Source organism: Alexandromys fortis, unplaced genomic scaffold, assembly GCF_014885135.2.
Source record: "Alexandromys fortis isolate MF-2015 unplaced genomic scaffold, M_Fortis_MF-2015_v1.1 scaffold_217, whole genome shotgun sequence".
Taxonomy (NCBI): Eukaryota; Metazoa; Chordata; class Mammalia; order Rodentia; family Cricetidae; genus Alexandromys; species Alexandromys fortis.
The window spans coordinates 466,000-484,292 of record NW_026068098.1 but is presented as its reverse complement, the minus strand read 5'-3'; the positions used below and the strand labels follow the sequence as shown (position 1 = coordinate 484,292).

Below are 18,293 nucleotides of genomic sequence, written 5' to 3'. Positions count from 1 at the left end.
CCTCTAGACTCAGAGGAACTGCATGCTGTTTCAAACTTTCGCTGGGCTTTCCGGCTACTCTGTAAAGGAAGAGGGCAGAGGCACGACCCGAGCCAACACAGTAACTACACAACCACACAGCCACTGGGTACAAAGTCTCCCTGAGAAAGCAAGTTCATGGTGCTCAGATCCACTGAAAGGATGGTCAAATATGAGTCTTTTCTATCAAATACTATAAAACTTGTGTTTTGATTAGCAACTGCAATCATTATCTCCTTACCTTTTAAGACTTTACGGGGATGTTTTAATCTTCCCTGCCCAGTAAAACTTTTGTTTACACAAAGGTTCCNTATAATGAAATCGTCTTACCTCCCCCACCTTGTTAGACTTTTAAGCAAATGTTCTAATCCTCTCCACCCAGGAAAACCTTTGTTTACCCAAAGGCTACTCTGAATTTGATGGCCTGGAGCACTGACCCTTTTCTCCTTTGAGCAGTGACCTCTTTCCCTTCCTCTTTCATCCCCCTCCCCCATGAGTTGAATAACATCGGACCTTAGCCAGTGGGAAAAGACACATTACCCACCTGAGTTAGAATAAAACCAAACGCACTTCCTGTCTCTGTGTGTTCTGCCCCAGCACACCCTGCTATTAAGAGTAAAGGCCGCCTTGTCCAGACACTTCATTTGGAATGGCGGTCTTGCCCTCAACCATGAGGATTCGAGAGAGCAAGGATAAGAACTTTCCTCTTGGAATCAGCTGGCAGAGTGTGATCTGTGGGCTGTGGAGCAGATGGTAGCATTTGGTTCCTCTGCAGGCTAGGGGCTGAGGAAGCAAACAGATATTTTCCCGGGGACTGGTGGGCAAACCAGAAGTGAAGAAGTGCCACTTTGTTTATATCATGTGACCGCCTTGGAAGTGCTGCTTTGCCACCAGGGTGGCTGTCCTGCCTGATCCACTGCTGGGCAAGCTGTTTGAGGCTGTGAATATGCTCACACCACCTAGCCCTGGCTGGCTCCCCAACTCCTTTACAATGTGCCCTGACCTCACCTGTGCAGTACCCACCAGTCTTCACAACTGGATGATCCAAAGGTCAAGGTACCAGATGAATCCAGGATGCGCCCTTAGAGGCACCTTGGCTCCTGAGTACTTTACTCTTTCTATGGTCACCAGCAGCCTCCTGCCTCCACACTCAAGATCCCATCAAAGCACTCCTTAACACCCTCTGCTGGCTCTTCAACGTCTGCAAAGGTCTCCTAAGCTGACTGGAAAGTTTCAGTGGAGGAAAAAGACGTTTGTTTGATTTCGCCGCTCGGGGAATAAATCCGGCTGTTCCATGGAGCCTATTCTGAGGTTTTCTTGGAACTGAACAGGGTCAGCCAGAGTGGTCAGGGCAGGTCATTACTTTACCCAGGGGGCTCCAAACCATCGCTTTCCTGCCTTTCTCCTTGGACTCCAAAAAGAGCCCTGGAGGGTTCAAGAAATCCTGCTACCTTTAGGACCTGGAGGATCCGATTTGGGGGGGGGTCACCCTCTCCGCCCCCCAGCAAAGTCGACACCCGGAACTGCTCTAATAAGAACCAGCCGACTGAGCTCCGGGAGGGCTGCGGGCCGGGTGTAGGACCTCAGAGGCGCGCGCCCGGCTGAAGGCGTGTGTGTGTGTGTGTGGGGGGGGGGTGTGTGTGTGTGTGTGATGGGAATGGGCGGAACAAATATGACCTCCCCCATCTGGGTTTGCCCCCTACCCTCAAGGGCCGGGATCCAGCCCTCCCCTGCCCAACCCGAGTAGAATTCAGTGTGTGCTTTCCCAGGGAGGGCGGACTCGGAACTCCCCAGCTTCCGCCCTTCATCGGGGTCCCCCAAGACTCCAGACTCTTCGGTCTACCTCTTCCTCGCCCTGGGATCTGGGAACAGAGACAGCTGTAGTGGCAGGGAACGGAACCTAGCCTAGACAGCTGGGAGGGTCGCACGTGAAGTGAAGCACGTGGATGCGGTCCCCAAGAGGGGACCAGAGTATCACCTCAGTTCGGTTCCCAAAGAATGACCAGGGCGTCTTGGGGTGGGGGTTGGCGCGCGGCCGAAGAAGTGGGAGGGGACAGGTTGGGGGGTGGTCTCTGAGGAGGAGCCAGGCTGGACTGTATTGTTCCGCGCTCAGCTTCTCCAGTTCTTCTGCCCGCTTCACACCCGGTGGGTGCACTTCAAGGCAGAGGCGCCCCCCTCCCCGCGCCCCGAGACGGTGCAGAGAAGGGGAGGTATCACCTGAAACTCTGCATCGGAATCGCGGTGGCGGAGGATACCGGTGGAGATTCAGAGTTCCTGTTCCCCGCCGCACCGCGAGCCTTTGCAGGAGTGTGTGTTTGTGTGTGTGTGGGGGGGGGGGTGTCCCCCGCGATGGCCGCTGTCCGTCCGGGCCCCGCCAGGACCACGTGCGGACGCTGGAGCACCGCTCTCTAGCCGGCAACAGCGCCTCTTTGCCCCCGCCCGGCGATGGGGAGCAGCGGGTCGGCGTTGAGGGTCTGTGCGGACCACCGCGGGGGCATCAACTGGCTGAGTCTGAGCCCCGACGGGCAGCGCTTGCTGACGGGCAGCGAGGACGGCACGGCTCGCCTCTGGAGCACCGCCGACGGCCAGTGCTGCGCGCTCCTGCAAGGTAGACCGGCGCGCGTGCTCGCGACCCTTTCAGTCTCTTCACGCTCACCTGCCCGGTTCCCGGGTCCTCACTCTTCCGGGCCTGCAGCCCCTTCTGGAAGAGTGGAGCTCTATCTCCTTCGCTTCGGGGAGCTCACCCACCCTTGAGCTCTTTGTGGGGCGCCGTGAGAGTCCGAGCGTGCTTGGGTGTGGGTGACTGAGGGACGCGCATTCTAATGACTGTTTTGTCAACCACTTCCGTGCAGTCTTTAGCGTGACTACAATTTTTAACAAAACAAAAAGAAATCGCGTCCCTACCCTAAAGAACATTTCTTGCGGCACTCCTTGACCTGGTGACCTTTGGCGGACATTTTCACTTGGGAGCCTTTCTAACAATAGAGGTTGTTGAGGTTCCACGCGGCTGTGGGCTACCTTCACACCGTGAACCTAGCCCAGACCGATGTCACCTTGTTAGGAACTTGTCCATCACTAAGGGACACCCTTGAGATTTCAACTCCCTCTCCCCCAAGCCCCCCTCTCTCTCCCTGCTCTTTTTGGCCTCATCTCAGGTGTGCAGAAGAAAGGGGAGGATTGATTCAAATTTCTGGGCTATGGGGTCAAGTCTATCTTGCATATTTAAATGAGACAAGGAATATCTTGCACAGAAATGTATAATGTGTCTTATTTATTTATTTATCCATTGATTCATTCCGGTCACATTCTGGGCAGCCTTGTCATGGGTGCTCCCCACACTGCTGTATGGAATCCCTCAGGCCGCTGTTGCCTCTGCAGTAGCTCCTGCAGACTTGAGGCATGCTAAGCTTTTTGCTCAAGGTATGGTTCTTTATCTCCAGCTTTTCCACTGTGATCTGCAAATGCGGGGGGGGGGGGGCTGGGAGGGAAGTGGGGAGGGGTTAGTCTGACCCGGAACTTACCAAGTAGGCTGGTAACTCTAAGGACGCTACCCTCTCCGCCTCCCCAGCTCTAGGATTACAAGCGCACATATATGTATCAGCATGCCTGGCTTTTCACATGCGTGTTGGGGCTCAAACCCAGGTTTTCAAGCTCATGTGGTGGGCTCTGGACATCTTCATAGCCTCCCCCACCCTCTTCTTTTTATTAGCTTTTTCAGTCAGTGTCTGTAGACATGAGGGCTTGCTGTTTGTTGGGGTTTCTGTCCTGCTCAGTTCCCACAGCCATTTAGCCCCAAAGAATCACACAGAAGTTTACATTAGATATAAACTGATGGGGCCATTAGCTCAGGCTTCGTATTAGCTCTTATAATGTATACCAGCCCATTATTCTAGTTTATGTTAGCCACGTGGCTCAGTACCTTTTTTGGCGGGGTAGGTCACATCTTGCTTCTTCTGTGATCTGGGCAGGACTGGAGAACGAGCTTCCTTCTTTCCAGAATACTCCTGTTCTCATTGCCCCACCTCTACTTCTGGTTGTCCCGCCTATACTCCCTGCCTGGCTACTGGCCAATCAGTGTTTATTTAAAACATGATTGACAGAATACAGACGATTCTCCCACACCAAGTGTCTCTTTGGGTAGAAGTCATTTTTTGTTTGTTTGTTTTCTGAGACAGGGTTTCTCTGTGTAGCCCTGGCTATCCTGGAACTCACTCTGTAGACCAGGCTGGCTCTAAACACTCACAGAAATCCCCCTGCCTCTGCCTCCAGAGTGCTGGGATTAAAGGTGTGCACAGCCCAGTTCACACCTTATATTTTAAGATATGTTGTCTGTATACTTTACTATGTGGTTCAGTTTCATGGACTAGGATCAACAGCAGTTTTTTCAATCAAAAGTTTTATTTCATGTGTATGGATATTTTGCCTAAGTGTATGTCTGTGTACCAGCTGTGTGCCTGGTACCCAAGAAGGTCAGAAGAGGGCATCGACTACTCTGGAACTGGAGTTACACATAGTTGTGAGCCATCATGTGGGTTCATACAGAACCCATACCCTTTGGAAGAGAAGCTAGTGCTCACTGGATCCTGACCTGAGAAAACTGCCTGAGAGGTCTGTGCTGCCCTGTTGGGTTCCCAGTTGAGGAAGGGACTTGGCCCAAAGGTTGTAGCCTACTGTGGGTGCTCCACATCCTTCTTTGGCCTCAACTTGCCCTGTGAGCCACTCGTGGTTGCAAGCTCAAGGAGGGAACTTGCCTGAGACAGGGCCCAAGCCAAGTTAACTGTTGGCCTTGAGAGGGTCAGGGAGAAAAGTGGCATATAGGTAGGGGCTCAATGAGGAGATGAGGTACCCGTTTTTTTGTTTTGTTTTTCTTTTTTTTCTTTTTTTCTTTTTTCTTTTTTTGAGGCAGGGTTTCTCTGTAGCTTTGGAGTCTGTCCTGGAACTAGCTCTTGTAGACCAGGCTGGCCTCGAACTCACAGAAATCTGCCTGCCTCTGCCTCCCGAGTGCTGGGATTAAAGGTGTGCGCCACCACCACCTGGCTGTTTTGTTTTTTCTTGTGAGTTAACAAATCATACATTTAAATTTTATTTTTATTTTTTTTATCTTATATATGTGAATGTTTTGCCTACATACATGTCTAGGTACCACATGTGTGCCTGATGCCACAAGAGAGGTCAGAACCCACGGGACTAAGCTGCAGATAGTTATGAACAGCCTTGTAGGTGCTGGGAACTGAACCCAGGTCCTTTAGAAAAGCAGCCAGTGCTCTTAACTGGTGAGCTGTCTATCCAGGCCCTTACAAGGCATAGAGGAGGCCTGCTCCACACAGGCAAATCAATATTTGCTCAAAGAAGAAGTCCATGAAAATGTCATCTGTTTTAGGGACAGCACTTTGGAGGCCACTGTTGGTTGAGTGGTAGGTTCCCTGTGGCCTGTTCAGAAGGCGAAGGGGAAGGGTGGCAAGGTAGTGGGTGAGGTTGTGGGGAGGGCCATGGCTGGACTGGCGCTGAAGGAATAGGTCCCGACTTAGATAGGTGGTAGCTGGGGACAGATGGGCCTGACTACCACACAGAAACTTAGGAAGCCCTGATGTGATTGATCTCCAGTTCTGAGTGACAGCCTGCAGACAGTCCTGGTGCTTTGGACAGTGTCCACTCTGGCACATCTGGGGACCAGATGTCACCTGACGGGGTCCTGGCGCCCTCTATAGAGGGCAAGTCATAAGCATCTAAGAAAGAGACACTATAAAGTGGAGAGAGTATACATATGAAGTAGAGCCCTTGGTCATCGCTTCTCCCAGGGGAGCTGTAGTTACAACAGCCTGGAGGCAGCTGTGGAGAAGGCTCCTCTGGGGCAAGGGGACCTTGACTTGAGAGGGCTACAGGCAGCCTGAAGCAGCCCTCTGTGTCAGAGCCCAGGGTGACATTTCAGCCTAAAGTCTCCCACTGTGAAAGTTCCTGGAAGTCAGAGGACCAGGGACCACCTGGCAAGCCTCCCTTTCTTCACAGTTATAGTACCTGCGTGCACTCCAAGGGTGGGGGAAGGAAATGTTAGTAGTGCCATTCCTGTAACCAAGTAACAGTTGAGGTGACCCTGGGGCACAAAAAGGGAAAAGAAGCCTCATTTTCTACTCTGTCCGAGGCTTGTTGTGGTTGGGGTCCCCTGCAGCCTTGGGTCCTGAGCCACTTTTCCTGTTTGCAGAGGAAGCAGCAGATCCTGGCAAGTCTTCAGTGCCCAGGGAGGCTGCCTTAGCAGGAGTCCCCAGGGCTGCTCTTCTGCATGCAATAACTACGTCTTATCTGCATTCTTTATCCCTTCAAAAATATTTACTTTAAGCTTGGCGTTTTTTTGCTTACTCTGCACAATTCCAACAGCTGAAAGCTGAGGTCCCAGGAGGTGATAGGCCCAGAGCTGGCAGACACAGCTCCTCCCACCCTCTGGGGTGACCCCCGCCAGCCCTGGGTCTGACCCATCTGTCTCTTGATGGCACCGGTTGTAAGTGTACTGGGGTGGGGTGCGGGTTTTGGGGGCGGACAAGAGACAGGCACAACAGAGTTCAGGCCCTCTGCTGGCGGGCTCTGACCCATGACCCAAGTGGGTGTGTCTGCTGATTGGGGAGTGAGTTCCAGGAGACTGAAGAGGGGCCTGCCTGTAGGGGTTGAGTGTTGTGGGATCCTCACTTGGCTCAGTGTCTGGCTGCAGAGGGCGGAGGGCAGGGGCCGGCAGGTCAGCCTGGCCTGCAGTAAGAGACGGATGTTTCACATTGAAAACTGTTGCTTTCATTTTTTTGCCTCTTTTCTTTCCAGTCTGTGTGTTCAATCCCTCTGTCCCTAACATGCCATAAAGCTGCCCACACCTCGGGTCCTCAACAACCAGGCTCTGTCCAAAGTTCCACAAAATCAGGGTGCCATTATTCAATAGCTACACGTGGCTCTCAAGTGCCTTTTCATGGTCCTGCACTTGACCCGTTGTGTAGACGGAAGGTCAGCGGCTGGGTGCTGCCGGAGCAGCTGCTCTGGGCCTCTGCCAGCCTTGGCTCAAGGCCCTTCGGGGCCACGGTGGCGATGCCCATCCAGAGTTATGAGGGGGCCATGGGAGGTAACCCCCATGCAAAGCCATTAGGGAGGCCTGTACCCGGTAGGCCTGGAACACCTCGGTTGCTTTTCTCGGGGCATCTCAGCTCCCTAGAGGCATCAAGGAGAGTGAGGCAGATTGGTCTCAGGGAAAGTTTGTTGACAACTTTGAGAAAAATATTTATAAACTCTGGCAAAAGTCTGGGCTGTGTTTTGCCCTCAGCTTTTTCATCAACTTGTGTCTTCGGAGAAACACAATCTGCCATTTCTTAAGGGTTTACTTAATCCTCCCATTGTTTCCAGAGCAGCCTGGCACGCGCTCTCCCTCTCAAAATTCTGTTTCTTAGAACCCAGGAAGTCAAGCACTTTCAAGCTAAGCTTAACCCAGGACAAAAAAAAAAAAAAAAAAAAAAAAGTTAGTCCTCCTGATCCTTCCTGGGAGATTGCTAAAATTCCTGTTTGCTTGACTCCAGCTATGAAATGGAGATTCTCAAGTGAGATGAAAGACCTGGATGTGGTGGCCCAAACTCTTAATCCCAGTGGTGGGAGGTAGACTCAGCAGAGTCAGGAGTTCAAGGCCAGTTTGGGCTGTGTGAAAAAAGTCTCAAAATAAAGGGGGAGCGGGTCCCTGGGGAGATGGCTCAGTGAGCCAGAGTGCTTGCTGGTCAGGCACGAGGGCCTGAATTCAGGTTCCCTGGAACATGTTTAAAAAGCTGTTTTTTTTTTTCCTGCAAACCCAGTGCTGTGTAAGACAGGGACAGGAGGGTCACTGGGGCTTGACCTCAGCCTAGCTCCAGGTTCAGTGAGAGACCCTCAAGGGAACACACGGAAAGTGGCAGAGCAGGCCAGACAATTCTTCATGTGTCCACTTATACACACACGTGTATGTATTTGTTGCATGCGTGTGTGTGATGCATACACTCACAAACACAGGTTTAAAAATCACAAAAGGGTCAGTTTCACTGGACATGTGATTTTTACTCCTGGGACCTGAGCATCCTGGAGGCTGAGGTAGAAGTGTGAGTTCAAGCCTAGCCTAGGCTACAAAGTAAGATCCCAGTCTGTAGGCCCGAGGAGAGGGCTGGTCTCTTCCAGACTTGCTGCAGAAGTTCATGCTCTCCTGCTCTCTCTCGTTGATCTGCTTGCGCCCATAGGAAAACAAGAGCTGGAGCCTGGCCAGCTCACATTTCCTCTCCTTGTAGGTCACGAGAGCTATGTGACCTTCTGCCAGCTGGAGGATGAAGCCGCCTTCACCTGCAGTGCTGACTGCACCATCCGGAGGTGGGACGTTAGGACCGGGCAGTGTGTGCAGGTGTACCGAGGACACACATCCATCGTGAACAGGTCAGCCAGGTCCGGGGGCGTGAAGCAAGAAGACAGAAATGTAGGACTGACTTTGAGCAGTGTAGCTAGCTGCCTGTGGGAGCCGGGCTTTGGACAGAGGAGCCACAGGAGCGAGGCATCATTAACATATGTTCATTTGTACTCCTCTGGGAGCCAGGCACCCTGACTGCCCCTCTGTGGGGAGGTGTTGGGGCTGTAGCGCCCACTGGGAGCAAATTCCAGAGGAGATGCTCACATGACTCCATGGTAGAGCAGGGGCTCAGAGAAGGAGGAAGCCAGTGGTATTTTTAAAAACTTCCTTTCGTGTGGCTACAGAAGGTCTCCCAGCCTTCCTTAGGATCTGAATGTTTCCCTTTTTGAATTTAGGTTGGACCTGAGCAGTGGAAATTTGTTTGCTGACCGGATCGACTCTGTGTTATTTTTATGACACACGATAGTTGCCCTGGGCTCCCAAGTTCCAAGCGGATGCCTAGCGTAGGGACTCTTGAAGTCACATTGGTAGGAGGGGCCCTACTTGGGAAACACCCAAGGGCCTTTCTGTGTGGACACGGAGGAGAGGACGTGCTGCAGCCAGGCGACCCTGAGTGCTGTGTGGGCCTCCAGACAGGCAGATTCGGATGCTGGGTCGACAGTCTGGAGGTGTCTGCAGGAGGTGGTTGATCTGGGAGAACTCAGCTCCCACAGTTCAGCTGGCCTTGCCCCAGCGAGATGTCTGTTATTGGCTGGGCATGGTAACTTGTGTGTCTTGTCCCAGAACTTGGGAAACTGAGGTAGTGCAGTATCCATGACCAAGGCCAGCCTGGGCTACAGAATGAGCTCCAGATCAGCCTAGCTACAGGAGACCCTGTTTCAAACTCCTACCCCTACACAAAAACAGAGCTGAGGCAGCAATCAGAAGCCAGCCTAGGTGGGCCAGAGTTCATGCCCTCAGATACCAGCTTGTTCTCAGGTTGCCGACCAAAGAACTGTCACAAGCTTCTCTAAACAAGGCGGAAAACACGCTGTACAAGGTTGAGTACCCATGCCCACATATGCATAACACTACAGCACATGGGTACACGCATACATACAGCATCCACGTAACATGCACATGTATGAACAAGACATTCACATAAACACACATATACACAACCACACACATAACTGGGATGCATCAAGCACACGTACATAGAAATGTTCACAGAACGCATGATATATGTCCTATCCACATTCTCAGACAGAATACACACAAACACACACACAGGTACATACGCTGATGACTGTGTTCCCAAATGGGCGAGAGCCTGGAACTCACGTCTGTTTTTAGAGCTAGGCTATGTGTGTGAGCTCCATGCAAACCATCCTTTGACATCCCTACTGTACATCTTGCTACGTCTGCCCAGGGCCACGTAACACCTGGGTTAGTGTCTTTTCTCGTTGGCACTCTCCCTCCCCTGAGGAAGAGCAACTTAAGGAATAAAGGGAGCCAGTCTACCATGGCGGGGAAGGCATGGCAGCAGGAGGCAGCTGGGCACATCGCACCCTCAGTCAGAGAGCAGAGGGGGACAAGCTGGTGCTCAGCTCACTTTCTCCATGGTCCATGGGATGATGTCACCTACTTTAGGATGGAGTGTCCCACTTCAGTTAACCTAATCTACAAAATCATAGATGTACTAGAGGCTTGTTTCCATGGTGATACTAAATCTCATCAAGTTGACCTGAGAACCCCAGTGCCTCCAGAGCTCCCCCCACAGAACATCATAGGTGCTTGTCAAGGGGGTTCTTTGACTCTCAACAGATCAGGAACTTGCTTTGTAGACCAGGCTAGCCTCAGACTCAGACATCCACCTGCCTCTGTCTCCTGAGTGCTGGGATCACAATAGGGATACCAAAGGGTGGTCTGCATGAAGATCACATACACTGCACGTCACCGGTGCTGAGTCAAGAATTCCCAACAAGAATGTCATGTGTAAATAGGCCCTTGGAAGGTCTGTGCAAAGTTCTCTGAAGACAAGCGTGTTTTCCTGGGAGATGGTAGCATTTAGCGGTGTGACAGCAGGTTGTCAACAGTTAGCCCTCATTTAAGTTCCCCTACACCCAGTGGGAAACCAGCCTGCTGCATGAATGCCCCTTCTGATACCTCACTCCAGAGTTCCCTGCCCTCGTTAGTCACGTGACTGGAGTCTGGTCTGTGCCCTGGCACTCCAGTGCTTCTCCTGTGGGATGTGCTGGCAGAGCAGACAGCAGAGGCGCACCCCACACTGCAGCTTGCCTCTTGCGCCTCTGAGCACAGTCTGGTGCCACAGTGGCAGAAGGGCTTCGAAATTCCTTGCAGCCCTCAAGGTAGGTACTCTGGAGTGGCCTTACCAGCCTGCTTGCTGCATCTGGACTGTTCCCAAGGTGACCAGATGGTCTCAGGTAGCCCTAGACTTTCCTCATTGTTTTTGTTTGTTTTGTTTTATGAGACAAGGTCTCACTCTATAGTCTGGGCTTGCCTCAAACTCACCATGTAACCCAGGTTGGCTTTGAACTCAAGGCAATCCTTCTGAATGGCTTTTTCCTATTATAAACAGAACGCTCTGTGTCCCCTCTTCCTCTGATGTGTCTGGCTTGAATAGACTGTTATGTGAATGCATGTGCCAGAGACACGATCCCTGCTGGGCTAAAGGTCAGGCTTGCAGGTCTGTCACAGAGAAAGACCTGAGAATGGGAGAGTGGCTGTGGGGGAGACATGGTGGATGTGTCGGTGTTTAGGGCTAGACCTTGGATAGGTGGATTCTTCTGACCCTAAGTGTTCTGAGCCTGACCCCTTCCCCTCTCACCCACAGGATCCTTGTTGCAAACGACCAGCTCTTCAGCAGTTCCTATGACCGGACAGCACGGGCGTGGACTGTGGACAAAGAGCAAGTGTCCAAGGAGTTCCGGGGCCACCGCAACTGTGTGCTGACACTCGCCTACTCCGCCCCCAAGGACCTGCCCAGTGATCCCTGCTTGGAGGCAGCCATGGGTGGCGGGCTCCTAGTGACCGGCAGCACGGACGACACAGCCAAGGTGTGGCAGGTGGCCAGTGGCTGCTGCCACCAGACCCTTCGGGGCCACACAGGCGCAGTGCTGTGCCTGGTGCTGGATGTTTCCAGCCACACGGCCTTCACAGGCAGCACTGATGCCACCGTCCGTGCTTGGGACATCCTGAGTGGGGAGCAGCTGCGGGTTTTCCGAGAGCACCAGGGCTCTGTCATCTGTCTGGAGGTGAGACCTGTCTAGCTGCTGCCAGGCTGAATGGCCTACTGTGGGAGGAAGGGAACAGGAGGGCCTTATCGCTTCAAACTATTCATAGCATTAAAGCCATCGGTAGCTGTAGTTCCTAGCGCCAATCTGTTCAGAGTATCAGCCCAGCCGTTCACACCATCAGCTCACCTGTTCACACCATCATCTCACTTGTCCATACCATCAGCCCAGCCGTTCACACCATCAGCTCACCTGTTCACACCATCACCTCACCTGTTCATACCATCAGCCCAGCTGTTCACAGCATCAGCATTATGAGTCCTTCAATTCTTTCACAAGTGGAGTTGGTAGAGTTCTCATGTTCTAAACACCTTTTGTTTTTTTTCTGTTTTTGTTTTTTGAAACAGGGTTTTTCTTTGTAGTCCTGGCTGTCCTGGGACTCATCTGTAGGCTGGACTGGCCTTGAACTCAGAGCTTCCTCTGCTTCTGCTTCCTGAGTGCACACACCACCACCCAGCTCATTAAATACCTGTTACTAGGCATCCCCAATCCCACACTCATTAATTTATTTATTATTTGTTTATTTTGAGACAGGGTTTTACTGTGTACTCCTGGCTATCCTGGAACTCTGTGTAGATCAGGCTGAACTTGAAGTCATAGTGATCCACCTGCCTCTGTCACATGCATGCTGGGATTAAAGCTGTGCGCCACCACACCCAGCCCTGGCTCACCCCCACACTCTTGCACTGGGGAAAGTGTCCAGTGTATGCTTTGTGGGAGATACATTCAGAACTCAGCAGTGGAGAGCTCTGTAGGAAAATGGACACTAAGTCGCCTAAAGAAGAAGATTCATGAAAATCTACCCAGACAAAGGGGAGTGACCTGGTAGAGAAAGGGACTTGCAGCAGGCTGGCTGAGCTAAGTGTGATTGAGAACCCCTGGGATGCTGGTGCTGTGGAAGCCAGGGGGAAGCTGAAGGCCATTTGGGCTATACAGTGAAATCCTGTCTGAAACAGGCAGGGCTGGGGAGATGGCTCAGGGGTTTGTTGCACAAGCTGAGGACCTGAGTTCATCCTGGAACCATGTAGAAAAGCTGCATATGGGGGCGTGTGCCTGTAACCCCAGCTCTGGAGAGGCAGAGGCAGGTGGATCCCCATGGCATGTTGTCCAATCAGCCTAACCTGGGTGAACTCTGGATGCCTGAGGGTCAGCAGAGGTTGGCCACCGGTCTCTCTCTCTCTCTCTCTCTCTCTCTACACACATACACACACACACACGTGAACGCACATATATACACACACAAAAATAAACAACATTGACAAGAACCCCAAAGGCCTGACCTAGGTCTGTGTATTTTCTGAGCTGAGTTCCTGTCTCTGATGGTACTAACCTTTTTCTTCTAGAGACAGAACTTTTTCAGCTTTTAGGAGAGCGAGGAGGACCTGAACACACTGCCTCTGCTGCAGTGTTTGGGGTTGTATATCCTATCAGCCTTCATAGTCTTGGGCACCAATTCTCTCACCCAACAGACATCACTGGTGACAGCAGCCTTTCAGGTCTCTAGGGGCTGAGTATGGAGGTGACATGACCCTCATCTGGAGCATGACTCACTGTGTCCCCACTTAGCAGGAGTCCTGGGGGCATGCTGTGGGTGAGGGTAGTGTGTGGGCAGAGGGCTTCTGTTTATGCCTGGGCACTGAGCTTGCCAGTTAGTGACAAGGCTTCCCCGTGTCCTCTGACTCTCCCGAGGCTCTGCTACCGCTCACGAGTGCCTTCAGCTGGGGGCCAAGGCTTTACTAGTGAGTCTGTGGAGGAGGAGCACCAGGGGAGAGGCTCTGCCTGAGTGTGCAGCTCTTCCTGGGGTCTGCAGGGCTGTATGGGAACTAGGGGTCTCTGTCTGCGTCTGAGGGGCACTGTCTGGAATCTGCAGGGCTATGTCTGGGGTCTGTAGGCTTTCTAGGGCTCTGCCTTCTGAGCTCAGGTTCCCCGGGGAAAGAGGAGCCAGCACTGAGTGTGGGTGGTGGGGAGTACCTTCCGGAGTCACCCTGCTTTTCCCCACTGAGATCTGCCAATGTTCCCTGCCTTGTAGATAATGATTTGAGGTCTACCTGGCCACCAAGGTCAACGGATTGGCTCTTCTGCTTCTCCTACAGCTCACAGATCGGCTCTTGTACACGGGCAGTGCAGACAGGACTGTCAAGTGCTGGCTGGCGGACACTGGGGAGAGGGTGCGCACATTTCCGGCACACAGACACAGCGTGAGCGCCCTCAAGTACCATGCAGGCACCTGTAAGTGATCTGTCCCGGCACTGCCCACGCCACACCAGTCTGCCCACCCTACCTTCCTCTCCTGACTCCCATGCCTGCATGGTTTGCTGTCCCTGAGCCCAGCTGCCTTTCCACTTTAGAGGGGGCTGAAGGTGAATGGTTCGTTGGGTAGGGAGGAAGCTGTCTCCTAGGTCTCAGATGGTCACACATCTGGGCCTTCATCACATTCTCAGCTTCACTGATGGCTGTCCATCAAAAGCCCCTAAGAGAAGCAGTTGTTAGACTCCCATAAGGCTGGGCCTACGAGTGTCTTCCCAGTGGAAATGCTCTAGGAGTTAGCCTGACGTGGAGAAGTTATTTTTCCTTCCTCCTGTATCCACACTTTAGTGTGAACATAGCTCTGCTCCCTGGTCAGGGATCTCTCTCTTAACTGAGCACAAAGTGGTTAGCCCCCAGACACTGTCAGCTGGCCTCCTCTTGGTGGCAAGGGGCACAGCTGTGCTGAAGTCACTCTCCACAGGCCGCTCTCACTATGACAGATCTTGGTTCTTTGCCAACAAGGCTGCTACTGAATGTGCTTTGCTCCCGACCCTGTCTACTCTCAAGATGCCCAGCAACCCCATGGGGGCTGGACCCTGCTGCTGAGTTTGGGGAGAGGCAAGGAAGGAACTGAGGAAACCCAGCAAGGAAACTCCCTCCCCAGAGCCCTGTGCACCCTCAAGCTTTAACAAAAGGGCAAGTATGTACAGATCAAAGCAGGACAGTGTAAGAAATAGATACCGAAAAAAAAAAAAAAAAAAAAAAACCAGAAGCAGCCTAGAGGGGCAAATACAAGGTGGCCTTGGAGTCTCTCCTGTTGCTATCACAGTCAGACAAAAAGCAACACAGGGAAGAAGGGGTTTGTCTTACAAATCCAGGTTGCAGGGAAGCCATAGCAGCCAGAGCTTGTCAGATGCTCACAGCAGGAGAAGTGAGTGCTCCCGTGCTGCCTGCTTCCCCCAGCTCACTTTCCTCACTCCTGCAGTTCAGGGCCCAGCCCATGAAGCACCTCCCACATTCAGGGTCTTTCTACCTTAAGTCACAACCAGGATGTGACTCAGGCTACCCTGACCTAGATAATTCTGCACTGAGGAGACTCTTCCCTGCAGTGAGTCTAGGTTGTGCCAAGGTGTCAGTTAAAGCTAAGCAAGTAGGATTGCTGGGAACTGATACCCAGGAGCACCCTCTCACCACGGGTATTGAAGGTTGTGTGGCCCAGCATCCTTACCTCCTAGCTGGACCTAGTTTCCCCCATCCTCACCTGAGCCACTCTGCTCACTAAAAGGCCCTGTGTCGTTTCATCCCTATCACCTCCATGCTTCCTGCATTGTCTACCATGTGAACTGCTGGCCTCCTGGTGTGTGTGTGGGTAGCTTCTGGGGAAGTCAGCGTAGGATGGTAAGTGAACCACCGAATTCCCACAGTTGACTACTTCAGGTGGCCAGCCTTATCAGTACTGATTAAAAAGAAATTGCAGGCCCCCACCACTGCAGCAGGAACTGAGATGACAATTAGCAGTCTGTCTCAGCAGGTCTTCCAGAGACCGTGGTGCCCTTGATGCCAGCGCACCAAGTTATGACAGAGGAAGACCCCAAGGAGGGACAGATGGGGTCTAGGCTCTGCTTCAAGGCCACATTCCTGAGGAGGGTGGATGGGCTGGCCCTGGGGACACGTGACGGATGGGCAGGGCAGAGCCTGCAGAACGTGGTGTCCTAGAAACAAGGCAGAGAAGAAAGATGGGCACCTGGCACAGGGCCACTCAGGACAGCACAAGCTGACTGAAGTCAAGGAAGGCATGGCAGCCAGACTATGCAAAGGTATCTTCACAGCAAAGGTGTCCCAGAGCCCTCAGTGTCCTCCCTGACTTCACAGGACAGAGCCCAGCTTCCCTTCAGAAGGCTTCCAGATGTTTCCCATTTGACCCTTAGGATGTCTCTGTGGGGCAGGTGGGGGTCCCATTCCTGGGGAGGTGACAGCCAGGAAGGGTCCAGTGTACTGCTGTGTGTCCACAGTGTTCACAGGCAGTGGGGATGCCTGCGCCCGGGCCTTTGATGCCCAATCAGGAGTGCTGCAGAGGGTGTTCCGAGGCCACACCTTTGTCATCAACTGCCTCCAGGTAGGACTCTCCCTACCCAGCTCCATACTGCCCCAGGGAAGCAAGGGGCTTCCCATGGGAGAAGACTCCAGGGGCCTGCTCATGGCTGACAGCTGTCCCGCCTGCCCACAGGTCCATGGTCAGGTGCTCTACACAGCATCTCATGATGGTGCTCTGCGTCTATGGGACGTACGTGGACTCCAGTCGGTGCCACCTTCACCACGCAGACCAGCAGCCAAGCGCAGCCTATCACGCCTCTTTAGCAATAAGGTGGCCTGTGCAGCCCCAGTGCCCCTGCAGCCAGCCTGAGTACCTGGAGAGGAGATGGTCAGTCTGCGATTGCAGGCACGAAGTTCAGCCAGCCTGCCTCCAGTTCTGATGTCTTATGCTGCCAGGCCCTCTCTGCTGAGGAAATGGGACTTCTTACAAGAGCCATTGACAAGTTATATGTCACAGACTCCTCCTGAAGAACTCAAATACATGTCAAAGTGCTCTACGTTCTTTGTTTTCCTTTTGGAGGCCTGTTGGCCTGCCATGTATGTGCCCTCCAATACCTGGCCCGGATTATCTCCCCTCTGGTTAACAAAGTTTGTGAAGCAAAGTCTTTTACACAGATCTTGGGAGAGGCTGGGGAGCAAGGAACCCCTCTTCCAACCAGGACCTTGGAGTACCCACCCATTTTTGGACATTAATCCAGGAGTTCTGTCAAGGTCTGGCAATGAACAGCTAGGGAGAAGTCTGGTCTTGTGCAGAAATGCCAGCACTATGCCAGATGTGGTGAAGTCACTGGACACATGCAGGAGCCATTGGTGGCTGGAGGGGTGGCTCAGTGGTTAAGAGCATGTACTGTTCTTGCAGAGGTCGAGAGTCTGGTTCCCATCACTTATGCTGGGTTGTCAGAACCACCTATAACTAGTTCTGGCTTCCATGGCACCTGTACCCACATTGCATGCACATAGCTGAACACAACAGATACATGTATAATTTAAAAGTAAAGATAATTTTCTTTTTATTTATTTGAAATAGGATTTCTCTGTGTAGCCCTGGCTATCCTGGAACACACTCTGTAGACCAGGTTGTCCTTGAACTCAGACATCTGCCTGCCTTTGCCTCCCTAGTGCCGGGATAAAAGGCATGCGCCACTACAACCAGCACCCCTTTATAAATTTAAACTTCTGTTATCTCCTCTAGATAGAAACCTGCCAGGAGGGGTGGGAGGAGGGATGGGTGCCATCTGGGAGCCTCCTTCAGAGTGGGGTCCCAGTGTCTGTGGGCTGCTTACATGTGGTACTCTTGAATGCTGAGCTGGAGGCCCCCTCTGGCCACACCAAGACAGGGAGGGTAGTTTAGTGGCAGAGTGCTTGTTTAGCCTTTTATAAGGAGGAAGCAGGTGTCTAGGACACATGTCCAGTTGGCCAGGAGAATAGACAGGTATGGCAGTTTTAACCAACATAAGACAGTTTCAAGTAATGTAATCAGGATCAGTGACATCAGCTTCAGATTGACTTCACTCCCCATAAGCACGCTCCATGCCTGCCCTGCTTCTCCAAACTCTGCCTATTCTGCCACCTCTTGTTAAGTCCCCACCTGCTTATTGGGACTCTGCACAAAGTCTCAGCAAACTCTCATTCCTCTCCCCCAACACACCCTCTTGGTGCACCCAAACCGTCTCCCCCAATTCCTGAGTCACTCTCACCCCATTTCCCCACAATCCTATCCCTAACAATTTGTGCAACTCTGGAATATTCTCTTGACTCTGAGGAGAATTTCTCTCAAACCCCACTCTGGTGGTCATTAACCATCCACTTCAGCTCCCTGCTATGGTCACACCCTATCCAGGCAAGGGCATCTTGCTGGTTCTGCTTGCCCATGCCCACACTGTACATCTCTGTGGGCAGACACATGCAGTCAGGGCCTGATGGCATGGCAGCGATGCCCTGGCTCCCTGTGTTCTCCATCAGCATTTAAACAGCTGGGAATCCAGAGAGCACAGCTGGCACCATGCCCAGGATGGTGCCTGGTCGGCCAGCAATTTCAAGGTAACTCCACCTTGTCCTGCACTTTTGAAGGCACACTTGCTGGGACTCACTCTTGGTCATACCTGAACCCTGCTGATGCTGGAGGTGTAACCCATACAGGCCCAGCAGGGCTCTGCTGCAGAGCCACACTCCAGCCTCTTGCTGCTTTGGAGGGTAATGCTCCACTCACCCTCAACACACAGAATGGAATGATCGTGTGAACAACTGGGAAG

At 52.5% G+C, this 18,293-nt stretch overlaps 1 protein-coding gene across 1 annotated transcript; it reads left to right on the top strand.

Annotated features, from left to right (window-relative positions):
- Positions 1-1,670: 1,670 nt before the first annotated feature.
- Positions 1,671-17,058, top strand: Wdr86 (WD repeat domain 86). Its single transcript, XM_050123704.1, has 6 exons — positions 1,671-2,626; positions 8,292-8,433; positions 11,241-11,661; positions 13,794-13,929; positions 15,960-16,063; positions 16,175-17,058. Exons 1-6 carry the CDS (start codon positions 2,464-2,466, stop codon positions 16,349-16,351), a joined length of 1,143 nt encoding a protein of 380 aa, XP_049979661.1. The 5' UTR covers positions 1,671-2,463; the 3' UTR covers positions 16,352-17,058.
- Positions 17,059-18,293: the final 1,235 nt, after the last annotated feature.

What these genes read in the sequence shown, in the direction of transcription:
- Wdr86 (XM_050123704.1), top strand. Translation starts at nt 2,464, where the DNA reads ATGGGGAGCAGCGGGTCGGCGTTGAGGGTCTGTGCGGACCACCGCGGG. An exon ending in GTGCTGCGCGCTCCTGCAAG is followed by an intron (nt 2,627 to 8,291) that starts GTAGACCGGCGC and finishes CTCTCCTTGTAG; the next exon opens with GTCACGAGAGCTATGTGACC. An exon ending in GCTCTGTCATCTGTCTGGAG is followed by an intron (nt 11,662 to 13,793) that starts GTGAGACCTGTC and finishes CTTCTCCTACAG; the next exon opens with CTCACAGATCGGCTCTTGTA.